General features: G+C 41.4%; 1 protein-coding gene across 1 annotated transcript; it reads left to right on the plus strand.

The window, feature by feature from the left end:
* The first annotated feature begins 384 nt into the window (after positions 1-384).
* Positions 385-10,570, plus strand: tcp1 (t-complex 1). The gene is made up of 12 exons (XM_055885332.1): positions 385-512; positions 1,290-1,375; positions 1,483-1,611; positions 2,019-2,116; positions 3,277-3,387; positions 7,089-7,270; positions 7,820-7,946; positions 8,277-8,452; positions 8,637-8,760; positions 8,962-9,154; positions 9,397-9,560; positions 10,144-10,570. Exons 1-12 carry the CDS (start codon positions 440-442, stop codon positions 10,355-10,357), a joined length of 1,677 nt encoding a protein of 558 aa, XP_055741307.1. The 5' UTR covers positions 385-439; the 3' UTR covers positions 10,358-10,570.
* The last annotated feature ends 16 nt before the right edge of the window (positions 10,571-10,586 follow it).

Raw genomic sequence — 10,586 nt, forward strand, 5'->3', positions numbered from 1 at the left:
GGACAATTGAATAAGCTCTCCCTCAGTCTTTACAATAGGATTTGACAGTTCTCTGTTGTCCTACAAATTGATACCATTTGCGGCATCGGTGGTCCAAAGTGAGTGTCATATGCACAGCCAACCAGTAGAGAGAACCCGCCGACCATGAGCAAGACACCCACAAAAATAAATCTTTGAATGCTGGGAAATGTATTTCATCATATAGCAGTTGAATAAAAAGTGATAAATGTATATCGCTATATACAGTCTTACGCATACATTGGTTTCGTAATGATTTTTTTTTGTTGTCCGATGCCATTATTGTTTTAAAGTTTAATCTTCTGGAACATTCTCGTCTATTCTCGGTTCTTAATCTTTACCCAGAAGCCCAGGTTCCCCACCGGTTTACCCATAGTTCATTACTTCGTTTCCTTTCTTCTGTCTCTTTAGCTTGTCCAAGATGTCGTTAATGGATGGAGCGTTAAACGTGTTCGGCACGAGAACGACCGGCGAGTCCGTTCGTTCTCAAAATGGTGAGCTATTTTGTTATCTCTTGTGTCGCAGTTTATGTCATTTATGTTTTAATCGGTGTCTGCGGGAGAGTGGCAGACGGAGTTCAATGGTTAGCCAACTAGCACTCCGCAGCACGTGCGGAAAAAAATATGCGTCGTTTCGCCTCCCTTTTCCTAAACTTGCAAGATATAACGTGAATCAACTAGCTACCTAAGCATATTGCGTTGCCCACATTAGTATAAAAATCTGTATAATAAATCAATAATAGTTACATTATCTAACAGTATATTATAGCTAATTCGTCTTGGTAGGCTTGCTAAGTTGCTATATTAGCTAGCTAACGTTGGCTTGCTAATACGCATATGTCATTGGCGTTAGGGAGTCGCTAACGTTAGTTATTGACTTGTAAATGCAGTTAGCTAGGTAACGCTACCTATCCCTGTGCGCAACTTGATTCCCCCCCCCCACAAAAAAAAATTGTTCCGAGGCGTTTCCCATTTTTAGTACCGTTAATTCATCCATCCCAGAATGAACGGCTATGCTAATGGGGGAGAGAGAACACTGTCATTGTCTTGACGGAGCGGCTGGCTTCGTCCACCCCTCCTAATAGAACTCACAGAACAATTTCTATCAGTTTGAACAGTTTCGGAATTGTGCTATTGTTTCTAGATTAGTAAACTTAATTGTTGGTAGTTATTTGTAATAGTTAGCTAGCTAATACAAGAGCTAGTGCAGCGTTAGATACTTTTTGAGGCAAGGTAATCACCTTTGATTGTGTGCCCACGTCTCTTCTGCAGTCATGGCCGCATCATCCATTGCCAACATCGTCAAGAGTTCCCTTGGCCCGGTTGGGCTGGACAAGATGTTGGTGGATGACATCGGGGTAAATACTTATGGCCAATTACAGTCACCGCCATCAGTCTCATTGGATATGGCCTGTGTACCATTCAGATTGACGGAAGAAGTTCTTACAAATGCTCTAATGTTTAGGACGTGACTATCACCAACGATGGTGCTACCATCCTGAAGCTGCTGGAGGTGGAGCACCCAGCAGCCAAGGTGCTGTGTGAACTGGCTGAGCTGCAAGACAAGGAGGTTGGGGATGGGACAACTTCAGTGGTGAGTACTTCAACAGCTGCTCAGAACAGAGGGCAAGGGAAAGGAGCTGTGGCCACTGACCAGAATGTTGTCTGATATATTCCTACCTGAAAGACTTTTAAATGTTAGATTTCAATTTGATCAAGTAAACATAATTTGGTGGAGGTTGGCCTGAACCTGCCTATTCACACTAATGGTTTAAATGACCTGCTTCCTGTTTTTAGTACCGCCCATCTGCCTCCTTTACAGATGTTCGGCTATGCTAACGGGATAGAGAGACTGTCCGTCATTGTCTGAAGGGGTTGGACGGCCTCCATTCCGCCACCTCTATATGAAATAACGGCACATTTATATATATAAAAAAATCATCTTATTCATTAAATCATCTTCCCTGGCTTATTCATGTCGTTCTTTCCTTTGTTTTAAAGGTGATCATTGCAGCAGAGCTGCTGAAGAGCGCAGATGAACTGGTGAAGCAGAAGATCCATCCCACTTCAGTCATCAGTGGATACCGCCTGGCCTGCAAGTAAGAATCTTGCCACAGCCTATCCAATTTCCACACCATTGTTTTGAATATTATCTGCCTTTTGAGATCCTTTTCCCCTCCACTCCTGGTTCATTACGTTGTTTACAAGTACAGGGTTGTTTGCCTTTGTTGCCTGTTAACTGTCTCCAGAATGAATGTGTCAACCAAAGCATAAATTAACTCTAGTGGTTGTTTGGAAGGAGTCACCGCTGGCTTCTTTCAATAAGATCATCTTCAATAACACACAACTGTAGCTAGCAATTATAGCACTAATGTGTAAACAAATTGGGGGTTGACGAGAGGGGTGTTTCTGTGGATAGTGGAAGAGCATGTGTTGCTATTGACAGATCTGTTTGATTCTAATTTTCTGGAAGTTCTCCACTACGAGGCTGAACTGTGAAATTCCTGCTTCTGTAAACAGAGCTTTTAATTTAAGGATCGCCCTTAAAAAAAATGTTTTTGGGCAAAGATGACACTCAAATCTAACTGCCTGTAGCTCAGGACCTGAAGCAAAAATATGCATATTCTTGATAACATTTGAAAGGGAACACTTTGAAATTTGTGGAAATATGAAATGAATGTAGGAGAGTATAACACATCTGGTAAAAGATAATACAAAGAAAAAAAATTGTGATATCATATTTTTTTCTTCATCTTTGAAATGCAAGAGCAAGGCCATAATGGAGTCTAGGTGCGGTTTAGATTTTGGGCACTAGGTGGCAGCAGTTTGACTGATCCAATGAACCGTTGCATTACTTTTCAAAATGTCACAGCAGTTGTTCAAACTGTAGAACCCAGTTCCTACATTTGAATATAAAAATGAATTTTGTCAAACAAAACTATACTACATTTTATCTGTGGGACCCTCAGGATGACAATGTAAGTACAAGAGGTGAATGTATCAAACCAGGTGACGTGATAGTTTTTTGTTTTTGTGCACTCAAACAATAGCATGGTATTTTTTGACTGTAATAGCTACTGTTAATTTGACAGTGCTTTTAGATTAACAAGATTTTAAGCTTTCTGCCCTCATGAGACGTATGTCCTGGGAAATGTTCTTGTTACTTACAACGTCATGCTAATCACATTAGCGCATGTTAGCTAACTAGCACTACGGAAACACCGTTTCCGTAGAGGCTAACATCTTTCATTCCCACCAGGGAGGCAGTACGCTACATCAATGAGAACCTGACCATCGCAACAGATGACCTGGGAAGGGAGTGTCTGGTCAACGCAGCCAAGACCTCCATGTCCTCCAAGATCATCGGAGTGTATCCTTTCTTCCTGCTCACTGACTAACCTCCCCTTCCCATATACATATACCTATCAAAAGTTTGGACACCTACTCATTCAAAGGTTTTTCTTTATTTTTACTATTTTCTACATTGTAGAATAATATTGAAGACACCCGAACTATGAAATAACACATGTGGAATCATGTAGTAACCAAAAAAGTGTTAAACAAATCAAAATATATTTGATATTCTTCAAAGTAGCCACCCTTTGCCTTGACAGTTTTGCACACTCTTGGCATTCTCACTGTATATCTGTCATTTGCCATAAAGGATCACATAAGTAGGGCTGGGAATTGCTCACGATAAGTTGTTATCGCGATATTTGGATGCGGATATGATATGTATTGCAATTCTCACGCTTTATATTTTTATTCCAAACATATAGCTCAGTGTGTTGGCTGAAGAGACGGGAGCATAAAGTAAGTTTTGATCGATTATGAAAATAAGTGCAGGAAACATGTTGGTTTACTCTCATGATACCACAACTTTGACTTCAATACCAGGTTTAGTATCACTATTTGATCCCAAAACGATACCACCATTTATTTTTTGTATTAACCAGTCACAGAATGGCACTTGATCCAGACAGATCAACTCAGCTATTGCTCCGTTCAGTCATTGCATTTGGGAATTTTTTTTTTTTTCACTTTTTAGGCAGCCATGTATGCATTAATTGTAGTCATCTAACACCTAAAACAACGGTAATGTATTTGAATGGTTAATCTCTTGATAAACTGGGTAAATCAAGTCTATTCACAACAGGTGAATGCATATTATTCAATAGGGGTGTGTGCATGCATTGAGTAATTGAGCTTGTTTTCGTTTCACGGGGCTACAGATGATAAACAATCCCTTCCATTCACAACTTATTTTATTGGCAACTGCTAAGAACATTTTTTTTTTAACCTGTCTAGCCCCAGGGTGCCGCTAGCGGCACACCCCCCCCCCACCCCCACTGAAAAGGCAGAGCCGCGAAATTCAATTATTATTTTTTTTTTAATATTTAACTTTTACACATTAAAGTCCAATACAGCTAATGAAAGACACAGATCTTGTGAATCCAGCCAACATCTCCGATTTTTAAAATGTTTTACAGGGAAGACACAATATGTAAAGATGTTAATCTATTAGCTAAACACATTAGCATAATCCACCATCTTTTCTTTGTCCACCAACACCAGTAGCTATCACCAATTCGGCTAAACTAAGATATTGATAGCCACTAACCAAGAAAAAAGCTCATCTGATAACATATTTATGGTATAGGATAGGTTTTGTTAGAAAAATGTGCATATTTCAGGTAGATGTCATAGTTTACAATTGCACCCACCGTCACAAATGGACTAGAATAAATACAATGAGCAACGTGTTTACCTAACTACTAATCATCAAACATTTCGTAAAAATACACAGCATACACTAATCGAAAGACACATCCTGTGAATACAGACGATATTTCAGATTTTCTAGGTGTCTTACAGCGAAAACACAAATCGTTATATTAGCATAGCACATGTGCAAACATTACACCAGCATTGATTCTAGCCAAAGAGAGCGATAACGTAAACATCGCCAAAATATATTAATTTTTTCACTAACCTTTTCAGAATTCTTCAGATGACACTCCTGTAACATCACATTACAACATACATATACAGTTTGTTCGAAAATGTGCATATTTAGCCACCAAAATCATGGTTAGACAATGAGAAAAGTAGCCCAGCTGGTCAGAAAATGTCCTGCGCCACATTAGACAGTGATCTAGTCGTATACATAAATACTCATAAACGTGACTAAAAAATATAGGGTGGACAGCAATTGATAGACAATTTAATTCTTAATACAATCGCGGATTTACATTTTTTAAATTATCCTTACTTTTCAATACAGTTTGCGCCAAGCGAAGCTACGTCAAAAAAGATGGCGTCCTAAGCCATTAACATTTTTCAGCACACGATTTATCATAATAAATTGTTCCTACTTTGAGCTGTTCTTCCATCAGAATCTTGGTCAAAGAATCCTTTCTTGGGTCTAATCGTCTTTTGGTCGAAAGCTGTCCTCTTGCCATGTAGAAATGCACATTGCGTTCGGCATGAACTGGAACGGTGCCCAGAGATTCACAGTGTCTCAGAAATAAATGTCCCAAAATCGCACTAAACGGATATAAATTGCTATAAAACGCTTTAAATTAACTACCTTATGATGTTTTTAACTCCTATAACGAGTAGAAACATGACCGGAGAAATATAACTGGCTACACTAATGCTTGGAAAAACAGTAGGTCGGTGTCCTCCGCGCGCCTGACGCACCTAGAAAAGAGTTCCTACCTACACGTGTTTTTGTTTTATAGGGGCTGTGATTGGGCAATCGATACCATTCAAAGCGTCATCACGTAAAGGCATCCAGGGGAAGACGTAAGCAGTGTCCGTATACTCAGCAATAACAGTGGCCTTAAAACTGACTCCAGAACAGGGGCCAAAATGTGTGAAATCTGACTCCATGTCAGGGAAATTGCTGTAGAATGAGTTCTGTTCCACTCAGAGACAAAATTTCAACGGCTATAGAAACTATAGACTGTTTTCTATCCAATAATAATAATAATATGCATATTGTACGATCAAGAATTTTGTAGGAAGCCGTTTCAAAAATTACACGATTTCCATAAATAGTGACAACAGCACCCCCTAGCCTTAAGAGAAGCAATCTCTAATGAAAGTGTGTGCTGTCTCTAAGAAATGTGACTTCATTCATCACTAGTGGAAACCAGACAATGTGAATGGGTTCTGGTGGTGAGGGAGACTGAATTAGTAACATTTTTGGTGACAGTCTGCTTTGAAATCAGCATTTTTTGCGTTATAGTTAGCAAATCACAAACAGTACTAGGGTAGTGAATTGATGTTTGCTTCAGCTGTACGCTGGCAAGGAAATTTGGCTTACAATTAAAGCTGTAAGCTACCCTTATCAACTCTATTCACAATGTGTTTTGTCGTGTGTATGTTATCCCTAATTTCAGTTTCTGTGATGACAAGCAAGTGTAGAGAATAATTTGATCTAAACTGCTGTGAAATGTATTTTCTTAACCAAAAATATTGTTTGAAGTTGGTATGCAAAAACTAAACTTCAGAACGGGAAGCATAGAAATGGCCCACATGGAACAGATCTACTGCTTCTTAGACTTGCTTTCAATGAGTGACAGATTTATAACTCAAGTTTCTATGTGCATTTGGCCAGGTCGCCCAAAAAGTTACATATTGTAGTTTTAAAAAGATGGCGCAGGTACAGCCGACTAACGCTCTAGCAACAATTCTTTTTTACAAATTGATAGTTAAAGTCAAAGTATCGACTAATACAGTCCAAAATGATTATGCCACACGGAACTATTTTTAATTGGATTTCAAATAATGAAATGGTGTCTTGAGCTTCACGTCCTGGTAGCTTTGGTTGCGTTTCGGGCAGACTAGATGCCTAGGCATTGCATCAACCAATGGTTGCATGCCACGTCATCTACTGTGTAGTCATTGCTATATATGTGGTTAGCTGATATGTTAACCTCTCCAGGCTTTGTAGGATCTGGCATGCGTCTGCAATGTAGTCTGGCAGGAACTACCATTGAAAGCCGTGAAATCCTACTTCCATCCTATAGAAAAGCTTGAATCCTTGACCGGTGACCCCCTCAGTGATGCAGACTTCTTTGCCAACATGGTGGTGGACGCTACTCTAGCAGTGAAGTTTGTGGATCAGAAGGGTGTGGCGAGGTACCCCATCAACTCCGTTAACGTGCTCAAAGCCCACGGACGCAGCCAGAAGGAGAGCTATCTGGTCAATGGATACGCACTCAATTGCACTGTAGGGTCTCAAGGTACATGTGTAAAACATTGTTGATGGTGACTGCGCCAGTTCTTTAACGGTACAACCATGAAATAACCATCTGATGCAATTGAGACTCCCATTTAAATTTGCTGCTATGCTTGTTGTTGCGTACGCAGTGATACGCGTGGGAGACAGAAAGCTGGCTTTGAAAAGTAATGGTTGCGGTGCATCTTGTATGAACTGTGGCACTATTTTTCTGGCCACACATGCCACCATAACTAGATTTGCTTGTTAGGCAGATCTATATTATAAAGATCTCGTGTTAATTAATGTTTTTTTGTAGTAGGTTAATCCTGGCTTGACATGTTCAGTAGTAGGCTAATATTGCAGATAGAAATGTCATGAATAAAGCAGCTGACATGATTCCTCATTCTCTGTCAGAGGCAGGTTTGCTCTTTGTAAAATAGATTTCCATCTGTACATTTCACATACCCTGATCAGTAAGGGGAATCAGTAATTGCGTGGGGATAGGTTTATCTTGACCAGGGTTAAGATTCTGTGTTCAATGGTGTGATGACTGGGTCTGGTCCCCCTGTAGGCATGGTGAAGCGTTTGACCAACGCCAAGGTGGCGTGTCTGGACTTCAGCCTGCAGAAGACCAAGATGAAGATGGGAGTCCAGGTCCTCATCAATGACCCAGAGAAACTAGACCAGATCAGACAGAGGTGCGTTGGACATGCCAAACAGGCTATTTGTACGAGACCTACTGTTTTAAAATCAAGTCTTGCCACATGCATGACAATGTAAGACTATTCCCATTTAAATTTGCTGCTATACTTGTTCAGTGGTGTTAGCAGTGATACGCGTGGGAGAAATTATTCTGCCCCAGAGTTCAGGCTGCAGCTCTTACCTGAGCTGTAATATGACTACTTTGGGCTGGACAACAGTTATTTTCTAAAGACAGGGTGATTTGTTCATGTCATCATGGCTTGTTGAGACATACACAGGGTTTGTACAAGAGACACAATGTCTTCATGTTGATTTTGCTGTTCCAGGGAGTCTGACATCACCAAAGAGAGGATTCAGAAGATTCTGGCGTCTGGTGCTAACGTCATCCTGACAACTGGGGGCATCGATGACATGTGCCTCAAGTACTTTGTGGACGTGGGAGCCATGGCTATCAGGAGGGTCCTCAAGCGGGACCTCAAACGCATCGCCAAGGCAACGGGAGGTAAGCTACAGGTTTTGTTTACCTTCATATAAATGTCATAACCGTTCAGGTCAACACAAGTTCTGAAACTGTTTTCTCTTTTTCAGTGATTGAAACAATTTTCTTAAAGCAACCATGTTTGTTTCCAGTTAACTTGTTACCCAGAATTGAGTAGTTTTTTCTTTTTCTTCTGTTTGTCCCTCAGCCACCATCTGCCCATCCCTGTCTAACCTGGAGGGTGAGGAGACGTTTGAGACAACCATGTTGGGCCACTGTGAGGAGGTGGTGCAGGAGCGTGTGTGTGACGATGAGCTCATCCTGGTCAAAAAGTAAGAACACGAACTGAAGTCGACTTATTCTCATCTACAGTCATTTTGTGCTTGTGTACAACCTTCTTACATATCTTTACCAATGTTTTGCTTTAGCACATTTATTTGTAACATTCTGTTCTTTTTTCTCTCCTTATCCCTTGTTACTATTCACGTCTCCATCTTTTCCTTTTCCCCTCTCTCCCTCCGTTCTTCTCTTAGTACCAAGGCCCGTACCTGCGCCTCCATCATCCTGCGTGGGGCCAATGACTTCATGTGTGATGAGATGGAGCGGTCCCTGCATGATGCTCTGTGTGTGGTTAAGAGGGTGCTGGAGTCCAAGTCTGTTGTACCAGGAGGTGGTGCTGTGGAGGCAGCCTTGTCCATCTACCTCGAGAACTATGCCACTAGTATGGTAAGGAAATAAACCTGGGAATCACTGCTTCCTTATCTCTGTCTTGATTGTCTAGATAGGATCAGAGGTATTGTTGCTTTTGAAACCCATCAAGTTTCATGTCTTGTTTCCATCTGGGAAAACCCCTTTTTTTCTTATATAAAAAAATAAAAAATAAAATACGATGTGAAGTGTCCTAAATGATGGGGGGGGGGGGGTCTATATTGTTTTGTGTGATCTGTGAATGTCTTGTCCATTCCCAGGGTTCTCGTGAGCAGCTGGCCATAGCAGAGTTTGCCCGCTCCCTCCTGGTCATTCCCAAGACCCTGGCTGTGAACGCTGCTCAGGACTCCACTGACCTGGTCGCCAAGCTCCGAGCCTTCCACAACGAGGCCCAGGTCAACCCCGAACGCAAAAACCTCAAATGGTCGGTGTGCTACATCACTAGATATGAATTTCAACATGCGTGTTTGTGTTGATGCCATTAAGTGAATGTTTTTTTTTTTTTTTATGCCATTGAGCTTGAGACCCGTTTGATCAAGTTTTACTACACGGATGCATAACATTCCCATTTTAAATTTGCTGCTATATCTGATCAGTGGTGTATGTAGTGATACGCGTGGGAGAAAGCATGCTGGCCCAGAGTGGAGACTGCAGTTTTTCCTTGAGCTGTAATGCCACTACTCTGGCCTGGACATTTTGAATGTCCCAATGGTTTGCGTATTCTGCGTTGGTATCAGTTCAACATGTTGTGAACCCAATGAGCTTAAGTTGTAGAAGTGCCAGCAGTTCAGCAGTTTAATGCAGTAGCTCTGCTTCTCAGCTTTCAAACTTTTGTTCAAACCCCAGTTGGAACTAACCTGATTCAGATTATCAACCAGCTCATTATTAGTCTGGTGCACTAGATTAGGGTTGGTAGCTCTCCAGGAACGGGGTTGGAGAGCCCAGTTCTACATTGGTGTGGCTGTGATGTATGTGTTTCTCATCTGAAGTTATCTTCTCCATTAAAGGATTGGTCTGGACCTGGTGAATGGTAAACCCAGGGACAACAAGCAGGCTGGTGTGTACGAGCCCACCATGGTGAAGACCAAGAGCCTCAAGTTTGCCACAGAGGCCGCCATCACTATCCTCCGTATCGATGACCTCATCAAGTTGTTCCCAGACCAGAAGGAGGGTGGGCCTTCGTACCAGGACGCCGTTGCATCAGGACAGATGGACGGGTAGATATTCCTGTAACTGGTTCTGGAATCTGCCCTGGGTTTCTTAGATCCCAAATGTGGTTCTGGTCCGCTTGGCTTTGTCTCTGTATTTATACATACAAGCTCTTGGCTGTTTCGTCATAGGTTGTGCACTTTGCTTGTTCCCATGTGGTAACCTGTTAATCTGGGAACTGTAATTGATTCTGTTGGACACTCAAATAAACCCTGATGGTCTGTATCATTCTGGTCTGTAT

This window comes from Salvelinus fontinalis, chromosome 27, assembly GCF_029448725.1.
Source record: "Salvelinus fontinalis isolate EN_2023a chromosome 27, ASM2944872v1, whole genome shotgun sequence".
Taxonomy (NCBI): domain Eukaryota; kingdom Metazoa; phylum Chordata; class Actinopteri; order Salmoniformes; family Salmonidae; genus Salvelinus; species Salvelinus fontinalis.

Excerpts from the sequence above, each read along its gene's own strand:
- tcp1 (XM_055885332.1), top strand. The coding sequence starts at position 440 with ATGTCGTTAATGGATGGAGCGTTAAACGTGTTCGGCACGAGAACGACC. Across the intron at positions 7,271-7,819 it reads TTGCACTGTAGGGTCTCAAG|GCATGGTGAAGCGTTTGACC; the intron begins GTACATGTGTAA and ends GTCCCCCTGTAG. Across the intron at positions 9,561-10,143 it reads GAACGCAAAAACCTCAAATG|GATTGGTCTGGACCTGGTGA; the intron begins GTCGGTGTGCTA and ends TCTCCATTAAAG.